Below are 19,838 nucleotides of genomic sequence, written 5' to 3' on the forward strand. Positions count from 1 at the left end.
CCTGTCACTCTCTACTCTGGGCTGGCAGCAGCAGCCAGCTCTCATTCACTATTCATCCTCCCACGTGTCTCATCCTGATCGTGTTGCTGTTAGGAATCAGGCTCAACGCAGCCGAGACTACTGCTCAAAGGTGCATAGCAGGGATGGTGTCGGACCTTTCTGAAAGGGGCTCATATTCTCTTAAAAAGTGGCTTATAGAGGAAGTAATATGTGGGAATGATCAGTAATGTCTATCATGTCAAAACACGGAAAGAGCAGGAGCTGCTTGTGCTACTTGCCATCATAATGTTATTTTCAACGGTATCCACCAGTGGCGAACTCTTTTATTCCTTCAACTGATGTCACTGGTTTAGCGATATTTATGCATCCTAAAACCTGTTGATTTCCAAGTCCTTCATAAGAGCTCTGCTAGTTGGTTTGTGTAGAGCTGGCGTTTAACAGGCAAGAGGCCATGTGTCACAAATCGTTATAATAAACAAATGTGCCGTAAACGATATCCAACGAATGCTCTGGAGAACTGAATAATATGGTCATATCCCACATGTCTTAATCAGAAAATGCTTTGGAAGAAGGCCTAATTCAGAATACCCAAACGTAATATGATGTTCATGATGCATATCAATTTCAAAATATTGTCTCATTCAGAAGAAATAGTGTGCATGTAAATGTAGTCAATGAGTTCTTAGCTAAAGAGCACAACATTTATGTCTCTGCTGAGAATAATAATAGAGTAACATTAATCTCTTCAACCCAACAACATCAATTATCTACATTGCTATTTAGCTTTTTGATTACTAATTACTCAGATTGTGAAGAATCTAATGGTGCCTTTGAATTATCCACGGCTATAAGGCTATCTATTTATGAACTCATCATAGAGATAGTTTTCCTATCTGATTCATAATCAGAGATCATTTAAAGGAAAGAAGATGTGATGCTTTTACAAACACCGGCTTTAATATGCTACTCTTGTCTCAGCCGTTGCCCCAGATTTCTCTCATAACCAACTGAGGAGCCAGACGCTGGTGAAGGTTGGAGGAGATGTGCTCATCGAGTGCAAGCCCAAGATGTCTCCTTGGGGTGTGATCTCTTGGCGGAAGGACAGTGAGCCACTCCGAGAAGGTAACAGGTAAGACAAAAATGTGCACAATTTTCTTCTGCTTTCCCCCACTGTTCCCATTACTTTGGGCCAGGTACAGATCCCTGGTGGCCACGTTCTTGTGTATCAATACAGACACATATTGTGCAAAACAACACAGGCTCATCCAGGTACCATCGTGTTCATATTTTAATATGCAACATTCAGTCCACAAGTCATCTCTGATGAGTCGTTGCCCCTGGCTGGTTGCAATACTGAACTAGAGTATCGTGTTTTCACTGCCGTCTTGATCAGAATCCTCCCTTTCGCTCAGCATAATAAAATACATTATGAAGAGGTGCACCCTTAAAAGAAGTATTATCTATAGTGAAATATTATAAATGTTCACTACCACAAGATTTTGTAAAATCATAAATAGCATTAATGGCAAAAGATCTGAGGCACCTGATTTATTTCACTTTATCTGTCAGACGGACAAGAGCACTGTGTGACTAAAGCTTCTTCTTTGGGCCAATCTGGCAACACAGCAAGGGTGCCAAACAAAAGCAGGGTTGTCTGGCAGATGTTGAACCCGGTGACAGGTTCCGGCGAGTTGGTGCATTGACCAATCAAATGCTCTAAGTTCATGCGCAACCTCCTGGCACATTACTTTGTAACATGAACACTGTGTTTCTGCTGTTTATCCCCAAACGTTGATACCAAAGAAACAATTGCAACCATAATAACAAAATTCTGTCTTGTATCATTACCTGTGCTGTGAACTGCATGCATTTTGCTGTCCGTTTAGCCTCCAGACTTGTGGATCTATGACTCATCGTTGACTTATTTCACCTTACTTCCTTTCCGTAACTTACCAGCTTAACTAACGTTACGTAAAAAGAAATGCCCCATAGATAAATTCCCTTATGGGGATGAAACAACTTCTATATTTTGATAGCATAGCAGAATATGAAATTCTTAATGCAATGCAAGGTTTTCATGGCCCAAACTGTCAGAGAGCTAAAGCATTTAATCAAGGTAGAGCAGAAGCCTCCAGTCACTGTGGCATATTTTATTGCTGCATGTCCATGGAGAGATTTTGATGCCGTCCTCAGATGTGGTGAAAACAGCCAAGAAAAAAAGCAGCATGAAGACTAAATGAGTAATGGTTTCTGGGGTTTAAAGAGTTTTACCTCCAGCTCTTTAGTGGTGTCCAAAAAATACTGGCTGCTGAGTGCATTTAAAGTGCTAATCAAGGAATTTTCACCTCAGTGGGCATCCAGAAATCAAACTATTCAACTTCTGACACCCACGTTTTAGTGAAACAAAGGGCGGATCTGAGCGTCCTGCCACGCTTGACCCCTGAGATGTGATGTGTGCTACATATAATGACTTTCCCCAGTATTTGTGTGTGCGTCCGTCTAAATGAAGTGTGAAGTCTGGCCCAGTGGCCTCATTGCAGGCAAGGGGTCATCCATCGGGTGTCACCGCTTGAGCGTGACAGCAGGGCTGTGTGCACAGTGTCTTGCCAGGCTTTGCATATATACAAAGCAGTGTTGTTGCTTGTCAAACAAAGTGCCGTGGAATTTGCATAGTGGTTTCGCTGCTGGTGCCCTTCACTCGCCCTGCGCCACTTCCATCACACGTTTCAACCGCTCGGTGCCTGGACCATTTGGATTCTGCTGTTTTGAATTCATGGCTCAGATTGATTTCACATTTGTCTTTAATGTGACGTCCTCTTGAAGTGATAAATGAGATGGCAGTGTCCTCCCAATGTTAAATAAATGCTTTGTGGTGCCCCCCCCCCCCCCCCCCCCCCCAGCATTTTTACTTATTCTTCAGTGCTCTCACTCATTCCTAAATATACATCACATAATGACCAACTACTGTGATAAATAATGAGTGATTCAAGATTTGAATCATTAAAGTGTCATTAATTAATCAATCTCGAATAGTTAAAATGAGGAGGGATTCATTTAACTGTGAGATGGATTTACTGCAGCCTTTCAGTTCGGTTCTTTGCCATGATAATACAATATTAGTAGATGGATTTCTTTAACTCTGTCTTTGTTCTGGTAGTTTTGACAGTACAATTTTAGTTTAGTGACAATAAAAGGCATTCAGAAGCACAGCTGGGCATTATTTCAATCTGTGTTTCAGCAAATTAACTAGGCAGACATAAAAAAAAAATTGATGATCTGAGGAACTGCTGCAATAACCTCATGGGAGCAGTCAAAAACATTATGGAATCACAGCTTTGAAAAACAAAAACCCAGGGGAAAAAATGACATAGGTGACAAAGAAAATGTGGTTTGAATGAAAAAGACATCTGAAACCTCAAAATCTCCCTGAAATCAAAAAGATAACTCTGATATAATATATTTAAATCCCTAAGAAGAAAAGGTGGTCGAAATGTCAAGGGAAATGGTTCTAGTACTTGGAAACAAACAAAGGTCTGCTAAGGAGCTTACGATTGAGAATAGGCCTACCACAACTGCAGACCTCAAAGCGATTGCAAACCATTTTAATGATTTCTTTACTAGCTGTGTAAATTAGTTGGCTTGAAATGTTCAGCCAGTTTAACTAGAGAAGGATCGTACAACAGACAGACAACTATTTCTTCATTAAAATGAACAATGAGGTTACAGTCCACAAAGTTATTGCCAATCTGTCCAATTCCTCAATAAAGATACAGCTTTCCTGAAAGGACACTCATCTACTCTTGGAGAACCATTTACCAAACACATAGACGTGATTCTCTGATCCACATCCAAGTCGGGCGCAACTTATCTGGCTACTTCTGATTTTCTCCAAAGTCTTAAAGAATGTTGTAGAACAATCAATGACATACTTGGAGAGTGATAATGAATGAATCAATTTGGTTACAGATACGCATTCAACAAAACTAGCTAATGACTGCTGCTTGAAATTATCAAAAACGTATTGGGTAGGGAGAGTGTAGCTGGTGCAGGTATTCTACACCTCGAAAAACACATACAATCAATACAATCAAGCAATGAGTACTAAGTTTATTTTATTTTATGATGAATCTTTACTCAAATCAAATGCTACATTCTATTCAATATAGCTCTAAAATTTTGAAAGCAATGCTTGCTTTTTTCTCATCTCTCATACTGCAAAACCTCTTGGTCTCAGGTATCAGCCTGCACCATTAAACCACTAACGTCCGTTTACAACCAAGCTATCAAAGTTCTGGACAAGAAGCCACAAAGATTTCATCACTGCAAAATCTTTACGAAGTAGAATCGTCTCAGTTTTAATAGATTCATGAACTAATCCAACCTCAAGCTTACGCCCACTTTCCACATTTTCATAACCTTCATATACACTCACTGTACTGCCACAAACACCTGAAGTGTATCAGAAAGAAACTGAAGAATTAGACACTCTAAGACTTTTTTAACAGTAAACTCACGGTTAGGACTTAGTCATCTAGGCAACTCATTATTTGGTATTGGTCAAATGTGTTCTCTTCTGTTTTGGCTGTCATTTGTCAGTTTGAATGATTTGTGTGTGTGTGTGTGTGTGTGTGTGTGTGTGTGTGTGTGTGTGTGTGTGTGTGTGTGTGTGTGTGTGTGTGTGTGTGTGTGTGTGTGTGTGTGTGTGTGTGTTATGCCATGGATGGTTGTTCTTGTTTTGATCATAATTAGCACTGGTTTTAAGATTTTAAACTCCAAAGATAATGTATTGGTAAAATGCATAAACTAAGCTTGAGCCATATACACACATACTGTACATCGTTCACTGCTTATGCAGCTGTCAGTGTTTCTCTGTACTTCCCTTCCCTTACAAGTAAACAAATAAATACATAAATATTAAAAAGAAGGCTCAAAAAGTAAGAAGAAATAAGCACAATTTGGGTCCTAGCTGTATTACAGTACATAACATTTATTTCTTTATTTCTTTATTGCCATGGTGCCGGACCGTGTCGCCAGCTTGGAAGTGGAGTAACTATTCACAGAGCTTAAAAACACATGCCAGAGCCTTTTAAATGTGCTGATTACAACTCCCCCTTACTCTCTTTCCTATTATCTCCCGTTTCTCTCATCTGTGACGTACACACCCCCGTGGTGTATGCTGCACAATAAAAATGTTCAGCATCTGTTGTGGTAATTATTAGAACAGTTGTCTTATAAACGGCTCCCTACTAATAGCTGCCCTGTCTGTAGGTCGACAGTAATAGTGTTAGTACAGCATTCAGCCTGCTGGTTGTTTTGAAAAGCACGAGACTTTAGTGAAAGCAGTCTACTGATGCAAATGAGTGAGCTGCAAATGATGAAACATCAGCTGTGTGATGAGTACGACTGCTATGTTCATCGCTCGTTAATTGTATTTGTTTTCCTGTTAAGCCCTGTTTTAAGAATCGTGTTTGCAGACATGTGCAGTCTGTGTATATACGTGCATGTCTGAGCAGGTCGGTTTCGTGATGCACCTGTACAGAAAGGTGTGAATCCATGAGAGGTAGCTGTGAACCCCTTTTGTTGAAGATTAATTGCCTTAATTGCGTTAGCACTCCGCAGCGGCTTCGGCGGAAAGGGAGTGTCACCAGCTGGGTAATCCATCTTCATAGCAGCAGCCCCCATTTTTTTCTGCAGAGGACCAGTGGAGGGGGGTGGGGTGGCTGTCTTATCTACCCCAGACAACCCTGCAGAGACGAGGTTTAGATGACATCAGCTGGAACAAAGCAGCTGAGAGCGCAGAGCAGAGCAGGTCTTGCTGATGAGTGTGTAAGTGGGCCGTGTCAGCCGTGGAGAGCAGCCTAAAAAACATTTCAATATGTCACTGGCAGGGGGAAAAAAAAGATCAAGATTGTTAGGCCGCTCACACCAGACGCCCTCAATCAACCGCCGCAGTATGCGCCGACGCCTGCATTAACTACTACCTCTTAAAGATCTTAAGTATTTATCTCGATCAGCTTTGGCAATCATGGAAATATTTGCGCTGAATCTTTCAGTACATTCAAGAAGGTTTTTTCCGCTCGGGAGGGGCATTAGTGGGGCATTACGTGATTTAGATGTGACTGGGGCACTGTTTTTGTTTTCAGGCGCAACATACATAGTGGATACATGTTGTCTAGTTGTGTGTTTTGCATAAGAATAGAATACTTATAATAACTTAAAATATATTTCATTAACACATTTATGTTTTGCTCTTTAGCATTCATACCCTCCTCCCCCAGGATTTGAGGGACGGTGAGAAATTCTTCATGCCCCAGTATCCATGGTAATTCTATTTAGTAAGCACAGTCCAAAAGGTCATACATCCAAGATAGGCTTGAGATATGGCAATGTGATGCAAATGATTTATGCAAAAATGTTCTTTTCTTTTATTGTACTGTATTTCTGGGTTATGCATCATGCCTCTCAAAAAAATAAAGAAGATATTTAGACAAGGTTGGGGTGGGGGGTGTATGAACCCAGCTGGTAGCTTAGATATCCTGGGGAAACAGCGTTTGGTCCTTTTATGTGGATTATAATTGCTGAGGAGAGATGGTGCTCTCAAATGCACTTGGCAAACTGCTGCCCAGTCAAAATGCCAGTTTGTCTCCCGCTGTGCTAATAAGTGCACAACACAGATGACACCATGGTACGTTAAAGGAAAATATGTTTTTTAACTGTTGATTTATTTATTTCAAATCCCACCTTACTTCAGCTAATTGAAATTATATTGATACATAGCAGTTTAATCACATGCATTAAAAGATTATTATAATTATGAATCATTAATGTTCTCCGAGCTCTGCAACGAGCCAAATAATGGAAACTATGAAATAAACTATTCAGAAAGTCAATTAAGGAGTCCAGGATTCCACAAATTCTATTTTTTTAGGTTTGAAATGTACGTAAGTGTATCAAGGTGTCTAAGTTTCCAGTCTGTGTAACAATCTGCTTTGAAAGTAATAGTAATGTCATTACTCTATCGGGACTGGAATTTGGCACCACTAATTATTCTACAGACATATGCAATGTATCATCATTGTTTTCATGTCTTTAGAAAAGCTGAGAATACTCTTATGTCTCAACCATTCTCTATTTCTCTGACAATTGCAAGCAAAACCAAACCTGAACTGCGTGATCTGGTGCACCAGTGTGAGCTGTAGTCATTGTGCACTTGGAGCGTAACCATTTGAGTGACATCTTTGAACACGCTGCGTACAGGAAGGTTGTTGCCAAGGTAGCATCTGTTCAAAGTTTTATTAGCTCTTCTTTTTCAAACAGCTCGATATGTACAGTCCTAGGGCTTAAAGGAAGAAAAGGAGAAGAGAGGGGGGCGCTTGAGACGCTGTGAAATGTCTCCCACATGGCGGCAATGCTAAACTTCATATAGCATATCTCAGTAAAGCTGGTAGAACCTTTCCTGTATTCAGTGCAAATGCAAAATCTGAATATTAACATATCTGAAACGACTCAGTTTAATGAATTTCCAATGTGATAATATCATAGAATAATATAAAAAAAAACAGATAGAGGTAAAGGTGAAAATTAGGTGTGAAGATTTTATAGTAATATTCTTTTTTTTTCCAAACAGCACAACTTTCACTTTTAATTAAACACATGAAGTTAGTTCTTAATCCATTTACAAAAAGCTTGTGTAAAAATAAATTGGACATTGTTGCCAAGAAATCTCACAGGAACCATTGTCTTAGTGGCCTGCTTGGCCGGTGATCAAATATAGCTTTTATTGGTTGGTTTGTTAAGACAGACAAACCACTAATCTTGTTGGATAGTAGCCCCTCTGCAGCGGTTTTAAGCGTTGAAATCCAAGTTGCATTATTCTTCAGTGCATTTGTGGTGGGTCAGTACAAACAAGCTGCGTCTTTATCACACATTGCGAGTAAATTCACTGCTTATTCAGACAATCAGTCCTGACAGCAGTGGGTTACAGAAAAAAACAAAACACTACCGTTAGTAGGCTGAAGACTAGAAATGTTTACACCACTGGCTTCTGGCCAGATGGCAGGAATTGTTGGCCTCACTGACAATAATGGCCGCTGTGATTAGAACATGATGTGTCAAAAGACAAAATATGCTCAGTGCTGAGATAATAGAGTCCAATGTGTGTAGCATAACTTTAAAAAACGCAAGCCAAAAAAATGATGTCAAAGCTGTAGTTCAGAGCTCAAAGAAAAGGCGGGCAGAGCAATAAAAGAATGTGAGATCTCCAACACGGAAACAACCACCAACAATGCTGACATTTGTGGGGGATGTTCATGGATTTTTATTTGTAGAACCTAGCAAGCTAGGCTAACTAGCCTTCCCCGTGATTCAAATCGCTACATGGAGTAACACACTGAATCAAACGTAGAGAGTGTTCAATCTTAAAGCAACGGCTTTGGCCACTAGCTGGTTAATTAAATTAAAATGTCTGATCACAGATTGAATAAGTAGCCTAATTAATTAAATAATTGTAAATCTTTGCTGCAGGTCACAGTATTATGTGATTTCCTAGCCTTACTCTCAATGGGGCCCTATAAAAATGGATTTATGTTTTATATTTGTCACATTTCATTGAAAATTATTCAATTAAGAATACTGTCAAGACACTGTCCAAACATTTTTTTTTTTATTCTGTAAAAAATAAATACAATGAAAAAAACATATCGTAAAGGGAAGGTAAAAAGCAAAAGCAACCATCATTCTTTGAGCTTTATATCTATTTGCACACATTGCACTTACCTTTGTCATAATGGCAACACTATCACATTTCAAAGTGGCCACATCTGAGTAGCTTGACACACTAATGGGACAGTTGTTTCAATTTCGCCGCAATTTACTCTGAGAAATCAAATGTCATTGGGAAATTGGCCAGATTCCAGCTTTCTCACATATTTCTTTTTTTAACACTCACAAATTGAGCTCTGATGTAGCCTACACTTTGAGGCCTCTTTAATTCTGCTTTTTACTTTTGACAAACTATTGACACACATTGAAGAGTGAGCGTTTCCCATGAATCATTGAGCATGAGAAATTACGGATGCTCTCTGACTCATTTTTTGCCCGGAGCCGTTTTGAAATCATCTGTTAGGTGCGTTTATAGCTTTTAAGTGGTGTCTGCAAATGTCTGAGCCATAGATGCTAGCCTGACAGTTTGTGAGTGGCTCACTGAGTTAAAGTGCAAAGACACAAGAGGGCATCTGTATGTGGCGTGGATTTTGATTAGTCCATTAGTCTGGAGAGGGAGCAACACATGCTATAGCTGGATTGGCCAGATTCTATCTGTAGTCATGACCCATGGGCACACTGTCCCTCTTGCATATTGTATATCCCTCCTTCGTTGGCACAGCAAATAGGCATGGCTGTCACGTAAATGAAGAGATGTCTCGCAAAGTGATCTCCATTTATAGGCCCATCTGCTCTGCCAGACGCACTCCAGAAAGAATCAGCGTCAGGAGAACACCAAAACTGTGGTAGAGGCAGAGAAGCCAACTTTGCATTAATTTACCTTTCGCATGTCTTCTTATCTCTCCATGATGCCTTTGTTCTGTCTCAAGGAGATTTTAATAAGAGTGTCATCAGATGTCTCAGGGCTTAATTTTATGAGGACCGAATTAATAAGCGCTGTATGAGAACAGGTGTATTAATAAAGGTGGTGATTAAATTATCTGTGTGAACTGAAGGCCCAGCACTGCTATTTCAGTCGCCTCGTTCTTTGGCTGCATGCTGTTATTCTTATTAAAACCAGTGTTTATCATGTTTAAATGTCACTTCGCATTTTTTCCTCATCAGATATCTAATTTCCTCATTTGCCTCTAATTGAACATCTGCTTGTGAAGTGGAGTCCTGACTCTCTGTGGAGGTTAGCAGCGTGAGCATTGCCAGGCCTGAATAATGTGCCCAGAAGGACTTATTTCATTACTATGCCTTGAGGAAAGGTTTATCACATGACAAGGCTGCCGTGGAAAGCTGACTGGTGCCTTTCCTTCTGTCTTTGCCCACACCTTTCTCCACCCTGGCTGGAGCTTAAAAAGCCACGTGAAGAAGAGCGGTCCCCCCTCGCCTAAGAATGGGAGCACACGGAGGATTAGTGCTTTGCTGATCCTGGCAGCTGCAGACAAACACCCGATACTGTTCAGAGGTGTTTGCTAGCGTACCCACATCCGCATGGCAGATTACTGTAAATGTTTTATTTATCCAAACATGTCAGAGTTGGAGCTGCTCAGGAGGTGAAAATAATCTGGTTGGTCGGTTGAAACCTCAGTAGGCAGATCCAGTCCTACTATTATTTTGGAAGGCGGGTCAGGCAAAGTGTGATTCTTTATTTAATTAAAGTAATAATAAACATCTTCATAAAAACTATTTTTATTTTTAAAATCCATTTATATTCATGACATTTATGATGTTGAATGGGTCATAAGGATCTCTTACTTCTCAGATTCTGAGACAATTGGACATGTGAGCAAGACACAGACTTTTTAGTTGTTTAGCCTGTTTGTGTCACTTTGTGGTAATGATGTGCCTCTTTGTAGTTAAGTGTCTCTGTGTAGTAATTATGTGCCTCTTCGTAGTTGCTTTATGTCTCTTTATAGTTGTTTTGTCTTTCTTTGTGGCAATGTTGTGCCTTTTTGTAGTTGTTGAGTGTCTCTTTGTGGTAACGATGTGCCTCTTTGTAGTTGATTTGTCTCTTTGTAGTTGTTTAGTGTCTCTTTGTGGTAATGGTGTGCCTTTGTGTAGTTCTTTCGTCTCTCTTTGTGGTAATGATGTGCCTCTTTGTAATTGTTTAGTGTCTCTTTGTGGTAATGATGTGCCTCTTTGTAGTTGTTTTGTGTATTTTGGGACCGCTTTGTCTCATTTTAGTTGTTTTGTGTGTCTTTATGGTCATGTTATGTCTCTTTGTAGTTGTTCTGTGTCTCATTGTGATCACTATATGTCTCTTTGTACTTGTTTTGTGCGTCTTTGAAGTTGTTTTGTGTCACATTGGGATCATTTTGTGTGTTTTAATCATTGGTGTGCTGCTGTTTTTGCTTTTGGTCTCTTGGTTGCCCCTTTTCATAGATGTTTTGAGTCTTTTTGCAGCAGTTTTGCATCTCTTTGTAGTTGTATTGGTCTCATTATCTTCTTATTTGTGTATCTTTGTAGTTTTCTACTGTTTTTTTTATTTATTTATTTATTTCAGTCATTTTGAGTCTTCCCCGTTGGCACATGTCTCTTTGAGTTGACATTTTGAAGGTGATGACCAGGGGGCTATGTCGGTTCAGAAGTCCATCCATGCCTTGAAGGCTGTGGCCCAGCACAGATATAATTAGCCCTAGACAGATAGATAGATTGATAGACAGACGGACACCAAACACAGATTCTAAGATTCTTAACTAACAGTAAGGAGCAAGAATTTGAGGCTTCACAATGCTAGCCTTTCTTATCTCCTGTTTTTTTTTTTTTTTTTTTTTTTCATGCCACGTGTCCAACCCTCGGCTACTGAACCAAAGTTCCTTCAATATCATTGGATATGAATCACTAGTTTGATATATTTAGAGCTCTGAGCAGGGGGAACTGTGCAATGTGTGTGACATGCTGTGATCAGTGGATCAATCAGGATTAGATGAACGAGTAGCTCATGATCTTAACATTGCTCACTGCGGTCTAGCAGGGATGAATCATAGCCATTTGCCTGTATTAGACACATATTTTCTAGTACAAGAGTAGGGGCTCTACGCTCTCTGAATACACTTCTAGTTTTACAAATAGGCTACAAATGATTTTTGATTGGACAGGTTAGATCTAAGAATATTTAGATATAATGAGTCATAGTGTCATCTAAACAATCCAAGTTGTACCCCAGTTTTGCCACAAACAGCCATTATGCTGGTGTTGTTTTCTTCAGACTATTGGAGTGTAGGAGAATGTAGCTCTGCCTGGAGTTTACGCTCTGCAACCTCACCCAACCTCAGTATCCAAGGTAGAAGAATGTCTCCCCGATACATTTGTTAGTCCTCGTCCTAAAAGTCCTTGTATCTCTTGTAATATTAAAAGGGGGCCTACTTTATGAAAATACAAAAATAAAGCATATCTAACGTTAATCTTGTCCAAATCTGTAGACTAAACAGGCTTATGGGAGAAGTAACAATCATACATACTTACTGTTCTAAAATGGTAAATGTGCAGTGGGAATCCTGGTATTCCTTTTTTTTTTCAGAAAATCTTAAAAGCGAGGTTTTATTGAATTATTAACAATTTAAAAAAAAGCTATACTTGTGGTTCCTCTTCGACTTCTAGTGAGGGTGGTCTATGTTGATGGAAACTTCCCCAATTTCCAGATGGTACACTAGCTTTTGCTTGTTGTGATGATCGTGAGCATTCATTGAATTTGTTGCTGTATTTAGAGACCATCACAATGATTCATCGATCAATTTACCTCCCAGCCATTATGGTTGTGCCGCCCACATCCCTGTGCATCACTCACAGACAGAGTGTATATCCTTTAAATCATTAAGACTTCAGACCGTGTAGTGCCATCAATTTTTTATCATCTATCTGTCCAACTGTACATTTGCTATATTAGCAGTTTTTATTTTCTGGAAAAGGAGGGAGTGTGGTTGTGGAAAAAAAACATCTCTACGAAGAATATGTTGCTGACTGACTAAACTCAAATAAATGTTAGACCACAGATAAAGTGAATTCTGAGATGCTTGCTGAGATTATGAGTCGGAACCCTCTTTACCCGTCTGCATCCCATGTACTGCTCGCTGGGATTATTTTTATCTGCAAGACTGTAGCTGATATCATTTTTCAAAGTGAGAATCTGCCAACGCAGCATGAGTAATCCATCTTGGTTCCTCTGACAATTTCCTGTGCTACATGTGTGTGCTCTTTATTCCTGAAGGGATACCTCAGCACATGAGAAGAGATGAATATCTGGGGAAGGGGGAATAAACAAGGGGAGCAATTTGTGATTAAAGGAATCCTGTGAAGGTACACAGACGAACCTCTCGGCGTCTCACCCCAGTAGACTCCCCCTCCTCTCAATGCAATTACCCACACAATCACATCATGTTTCACAGGCGGGAATTTAGACATTCTCAATCAGTCTGCTTCATTAAGACGCCTTCCTATTAACAAAATTCACACTTTTACACAACAGTCCTTTGAAAGTAGACCGTGTGTGTGTGTGTGTGTGTGTGTGTGTGTGTGTGTGTGTGTGTGTGTGTGTGTGTGTGTGTGTGTGTGTGTGTGTGTGTAATGATATTTTCATGCCTGGGGACATGATTTGATTCTGAGCACTGTTACACTGTATTGCTGAAGTGAGACCAGATACCTAAACATGTCACTTAAATTGTATTTAGTTTATCTACCAATAGACATGCAATATTATGAAAATGTAGGTTCAACTTCCCTTGTTATTTAGAAAATAAATCTATTGACCTATTCCTGGAATGGAAAAGCCAATATCCAAATTGTCTGACAAAGTCTACCTGTTTACTTATCGTTAAGTAGTATGCAGTGAACAATTCCTACTGTATCTATCATAATATGTAATGCAGAAAAAAAAAGGAAAAAAGAACAAATCTCCCCAGTTGTAGAGGCTAACGGGAAGAACTTCCCATTCCCTGCTTACATTATGATAATACACACTGGAGCAGCAGTCGTGTGTATTTTCAGTAAGAGATTAATACGTGCGTCATAACCCAGCACCTCTGTCCCCTGGCTGTGTTTTTATAAAAGAACAATGTTGCCAAAGTAGCTTTAATGCTAGCCGGTGCCCTGGAGACTATTGTCAATACACAGGGAACCAAAAGGAAAGTAATTTCAAGTATTGCTCCTGTGGTAATGTAGGAGCATGCCTTTGTCAAGACTTGGAGAACAAACTTGCTTATTTGGTGTCAGTCATTCTCATTAATTTGCTCTTTCTTAAAGCAGGAACTCCCTGCAACGGTGGTCGCCAAGACACTTGTTATTCTGGAGCTTTGATTGACACCTCCAAAAGATCCCTGTCACAGGCATTTTCTACCAGATTGATGGTAATTGTTGGAAAGGTACAATGCTTTTTTACAGCTGGAGGACTGAAAGGGTAAACTGTAATCGAGCTGCCTAATAACTTCTTACACTGAGGGAGTGATTTGTTCTTCTTTTTTTGGCTACCAGGCATTTTGAATGTGATCAGGCTGAGCTACTGACTCACTGGCATATTTAAAGCACAGCTTTCAATATATATATATATCATTATTATTATTTTTTTACCTGTGCTCTCTTTCTCCATCCCACAAACTGTCATTTTGCACAGCTTTACTTTAGCATTATACTCCAAATATTTAAACCAAAGGCATCCGAGGTACGTTAGACGTAATTCTGCAATAAGACATTTGGTGTCTCATACATTTTGATGGTAATGCTGTCATATATTTAAATCCGCTTTTGGAGCTCTGAGTTTGTTGCCCCCAGCGTCTTGTCAACATAACCACCAAAGGTCATCACGTCAAAGTTAAATTTAGATTAAAGATGGTGATGACCTGCTTTTAAAATCTTGGCTTCAGGTTTAAGTATGGAGCGGACCTTTTCTTGGCTGCATTAAAGGTACAGTGCATGGGATTGAAACCATTAATGTAGAAGCGAACAACAATTTGCTATCTAAAGACATAGTGGAGTAATGACTACCTGAGCCTCAGCACTCTTTTAATGTTCCTTTTAAACTACACACTGAATAATAAAAACATAGTAATTTGGATCTTACAGTGATAGTATATCAATAACCAGATACTATCAAAGTTTGCAGTTTTTTCCTTACAGAATACAGTGTTCTAAGGAGTACTATAGTATACAAGCTCATTCAGACTTTCTGTGTTGGGGATTTTTCAGATTGCCATTTGTTTATGCAAGCAGCATAACATATTTCATTATTATTCATGTTGAGTGAGCTGAAATCACCCTTTAGGATCAACATCAATGGCATTCATTTGAAGGGAAATGTTGACCTATGGCAGTACTAGATGAAGTCGGGAGATCACCAATGAAGTCAGGAGATCACCAAAGTGATCACAATTACAATTAATTTACATTACTATGTGGATATTTTCACTACAAAAGGCATAAAAAAAGGTTCCAACGTGTGTTATGGTGTTGCGTGAATATACAGCGTAAATTCATATTTGAATCCAATCAGATAGGAAACAAATGTGTTTATTCCCTTTAGAATAAACTGTATGTGTGTGTGTGTGTGTGTGTGTGCGTGTGTGTGTGTGTGTGTGTGTGTGTGTGTGTAGCCTATATTATTTTGTGAGCAAATAGGGGGGAAAGGGGAGAATTATGATCAAGTATAGTTTTTTCCATTGTTGCTGTCTCATTCCTGTCCAGTTAATGCATTTCCAGAGAGTTCATCAGAGTTTGATGTTTTCTATTTGTACTTGAATCACTGTCTATATAAAAGTCGAGTAACTTGCACTGCACTACATCAGACACAGAGAAATATCTCACGCACAATGGAAACATTTTTCTATTTCCCTTGATAGGAGCATCGGTGGCAACTGATAAACACACGGGATCAACTTTGTTCAGGGACAGATCGTCCAAAATAACTGACCCAGTCTTTGGTTCTAATATATTCATTGTAATCATCTCTGCTTGTATTCGTCCCTTCTCACAACATTTGAGCCGGCGCTGTTGCAGAAGAGTCATCAATCAATTATTTGGACATGGATGTCACGATGAATCCACCCAAATTGCTTTCACCTTTAGCTGCTGTGGCCTTGTTTCAGAAGCACAAGCTAAGTCATTGTCACCTCAATGGCCAATAGAGAATTCCTGATGACAGAAAGTACAGAAGACTTGTGTTGAGTCACCACTGGTTGCTTTAATCGTCAACCTTTTTAACTTCCCATGGTTTCTTTCTTTCCATATTTGCACATGCCAAACCAACCAAACATGTCCAGACAGTAGCGAAACATATTTTTGGCATGAATTGGCACATTTAGGCTATACTGACGCACATGAAAGGGCCTATGATTGGATGACTGGTGATCGGTCCAGGACCTGATCAGTCAATATGGGACAAGAGAGGTCCAGCACAGGACAAACCAGTTCAGCCCAATATCAAGGACGTCCCAGCCAATACTGGACATGAATGCGTGCGTCAAATTTCGTGGAAATTCATTCAACAGTTTTCTAGACATTTTGCCCAAAACGGTCTGCCTAATGTTAGAGCCACGTTGCTAATGTGGTTGAAAGGTGTAGATAAAAAGTTGAATTTCAGGTGGTCCAGGCTGAGTATGGCCGGAGCTAAGCTGCCATTCAAGCATGGAGAATTATCTTCACTAGTTATAGCTTGATATATCTCCTCAAGGGCTTTGCTTTGCTTGACTCTGTCTTGGCTTTTAAATTCAGGTGGGCACAGCTTTACATTTCAAATCCCCTAAAAGCTAATCATCTCCTATCGTAGAGCCACGTGGTAATACTCTGATCATTTGCTGCAGCTAATGATCCCTGTGACAAGGTGAGAGTCATTGGTACCGGCCTGAGTACAGCAAAAATCAATATCAATTACACCTTTATTGGAGAATTGTCAAAAGTAAATGCCCAGGTGTCCCTGTTCCTCCAGAGTGAGCCAATCGCTTTCTTGACTGAAGGAACATACACATGCACAAAAACAGAAAAGGAATCAAGAGCGCACCTGCAATGTGGTCTATAATTGACCATTAACCTTGATGTTGACAGCTCCACGAGAAAAGAGAATGCATATTTGTCGAGTCATTATGGTGCATGGAGCAGACTGAGAAGTTGTGCCGCTGTTTCATCGTGCTTTGTAGGTTGTAGCGTCCTGGGTCTGCACTTCGCAGCTGGGCTTGATTTATGCCACTGACAAGGCCGTTTCTCTCCAGCACAGCTCACTGTGGGGAACCTTAGAAGAGGCAGCCTTTCAATTTATCTCAGACAGCCCCTCCCCCCCAATACACTTCAGGGTTTTTAAAGCAGTCAAGAGCATAGATCAACACCTGAAAGCGGGTCCCACCCCTTGTCCCGGCTCAGAGGATACGGTGACCTCACCTCTTTTCTCCGCACACTCGCCGCATTACAGCCTCTGGCGCCGTTAGCGACACTGACGTTTTTGATACAATTATGATTAGAAACATCACCCGCAGGTAGGTCGACGATGGTCAGCGCGGGGCGGAAATAGCAACGCGGACACACCTCACCTTATCTGTGAGTGTACGGTGGCAGGCAAACACAATATCAAACACGTCCCCCGGAGTACTTTTTTCACACTTAACTTTTTTCCATTTTACTCGTGGTCTGGTGTTCGGAAGTGGATGGTTGCATCAATGGTGAGTTGAGCAAGCTGTGTGTGCACTGAGGCAATAGTCTTTGTGTGTAGAGGGCCTTAGCTTGAGACTAATTATTGGGTGGAATCACCGTAAACTTGCGACGATCTCTCTTCCTGTGGTCTCACGGCTGAGTAATCCCACTGATAGAATCTTAACCCCTATTTTCACAAGCCTGCTTTATTTACCCTGTTAATTAAGTAGAGACGCACACAGGCTTCTGCCCCGCTGTCGTGCTACCAATCAGCCATGACACCTCGCTAAGTATTCATGAACGGTCCTGTTTGGAACTCGCAAATCACAATCGAGTCTGTGATTAGACGCATTGTTTGTATTTGAATTTTTATGAGTGCACTCCTTTTTTCTTCGACGGCGTGAGCGATCGAGTGTTAGCTGCATGTTGAAAGCCAGCGAATGCGATTCCAGCGTTTGAGTGCGAGGCTACAGCTGCCGCCATTAGAGAACTCGCTCTACATTCCGGAGGCCCCGTCCTTAGTTCAAAGCCGTGACTCTGTATTTGTATTGTGACAGTTTCCTCTCACAATCTAGAGTTTATCAAACAGATCAAAGACAAAATGTGTCTGAATGAAACATCAAAATACACAGCTTTCAAGTGTCTTTTTCATTGCAGGGAAGTGTACAAAAAGGCAACGTCTGCATCTGTTAACAGCGTCTCAAAGAGAATGTAAGGAAATAACAAAAACAGGCTCTTTTTTCTTTCACTTTGGATCGGGCTCTTTTCCTGCGATTTCCACTTCACAGTGCAGTGATAGCTGCTCGGGGACTGATGTTATTTGTCTCTTTCATCTTGTCACAGGGCAGGGAGGATCAACACTGCACAGGCCCTGTCTTCAGAGGCTTGATCTCCCCCAAAATACACACCTGTGTTTTTTTTAGGATTACACAAGTGCATGTGGCCACCTCGCCTTGTTCAAAAATAATCGCCTCCTTTTAGGAGACTTATTTGCTGTGTCCATTAAACCTGTGTGAGACCGGGATGAAAGGATGTGGCACTTGTGTTCATCTCACCTGTGAATTATTGATACCTGCCCCTCTGCTGGCTTCTCTCGGGATGGAGGTGGGAAGTGTCTCCGCACATAATGGGCGCCTCGTGCAGACATGTTGTCAAGGCCACGGCGGAGACGAGGGAAGGCAGGAGCAAAACGTGTTAATAGTGAGCCTCCGTGTCTTATTCACTACCGCTGTGCGTCAGCAGACTACTGCCGCATTTGAGCTCTTCTGCTCTTTCATTAGCTTCAGACTATAATGACGAACCCGGTCTGCTTGTCCTTCTTTGTCATCGATGAAAGAAAAGAGGATTGATAGTACACTCACCCAGTCAACAAATAATACTTCAGAGGAGACAATGTGGTTAAGAACATGTAGTCTTGGCTCCGCAGGAGGGCTGGTGTAGAAATAACTCTATAAAAGCCATTGTGCTCACATGCGGCACCATTGTCCAGAGCCACCTCTTGCAAGATGCATGATGCACAAGTCACATCATAGCTATTTTGTCCCCGAGGACGAGGAGAGAGTGAATATACAGACTGCAATGAACACATGCAGGGACAGTGGAAGCCATGTAGAGTGATCTCATCTCTCTTGGTCAAATAGATTGCTATAAACGGATAATTATCATTAGCAGTATTTTTTTAATTAATTTATCATTCAGAATACCATCTAATTGACATTTGTATATCTTTTACATGAATATAACGTAATGAAATGGACATTTTTTATATTTACTGAATTGTATTGGTTATTTCAAAAGGCTTTTCAAATTACAGTGGAAACTAAATTACTGTTCTGTGTAAAATTCAAATATAATTTCATATAAGGCAGTACTTTTTTGAATACTTTTGCAAGGCACTGTAGGCTGGCTTCAACCACAGGTGTTTTCCAAGTCAAGAAGACCACCAGGCTTTGAAACAAATGTGTGGACAAACTATGTAATTATCACTTTGTGGTTCATCATGTGACGCCATTGCACCCAAACTGATTAGTCCTACAGACTTACATTGGCAAAGAGATCTGTAAATATATATGTTTTAAGTAAATCAACTTCCCAGTATGAACACTTCAATAGCCCTTCTTTAAATCAGTAGTTCCTAAAAGTTGCAAAATGCCCCAGTAGCCAAATCCAAAGTTATTTCCCTTCCTCCGTTCATATGAATGAGCTCAATAATGAGGCTGGACCAAGAGCTGGGAAGCATTCTTAAACCAAACACTAGTGTGCTTCCTCTATGGGCCCATGGATACGGAGGATCGACAGCAGATCTGTGTAATGTTATCTCATTTTTATACTCGGAAGTTGAACTTTTTTTTTGCTTAATGAGCCACTGAACAACTTTCATAGGAATTAATAAAGTCCCCCCTCCAACACTGTATCCACTCCTCTCTATACACCCATGGGACTTTCTCTGTGCACATTAGTTGCCATCACAAGCAGCCGTGACTCTGTCTTTGTTTGAGTAGACTACACAAGGTATCAGCAAG

At 40.4% G+C, this 19,838-nt stretch overlaps 1 protein-coding gene across 1 annotated transcript in view; it reads left to right on the plus strand.

The window, feature by feature from the left end:
* cntn4 (contactin 4) overlaps positions 1-19,838 on the plus strand; it is a 148,559-nt gene that overhangs the window by 100,151 nt on the left and 28,570 nt on the right. The window contains exon 11 of the mRNA XM_084024040.1: positions 979-1,129. Within this exon, the coding sequence (XP_083880166.1) occupies positions 979-1,129 (151 nt within the window). The remainder of the gene's footprint in view (positions 1-978; positions 1,130-19,838) is intronic.

This window comes from Eutrigla gurnardus (assembly GCF_963514095.1).
Source record: "Eutrigla gurnardus genome assembly, chromosome: 2".
NCBI lineage: Eukaryota > Metazoa > Chordata > Actinopteri > Perciformes > Triglidae > Eutrigla > Eutrigla gurnardus.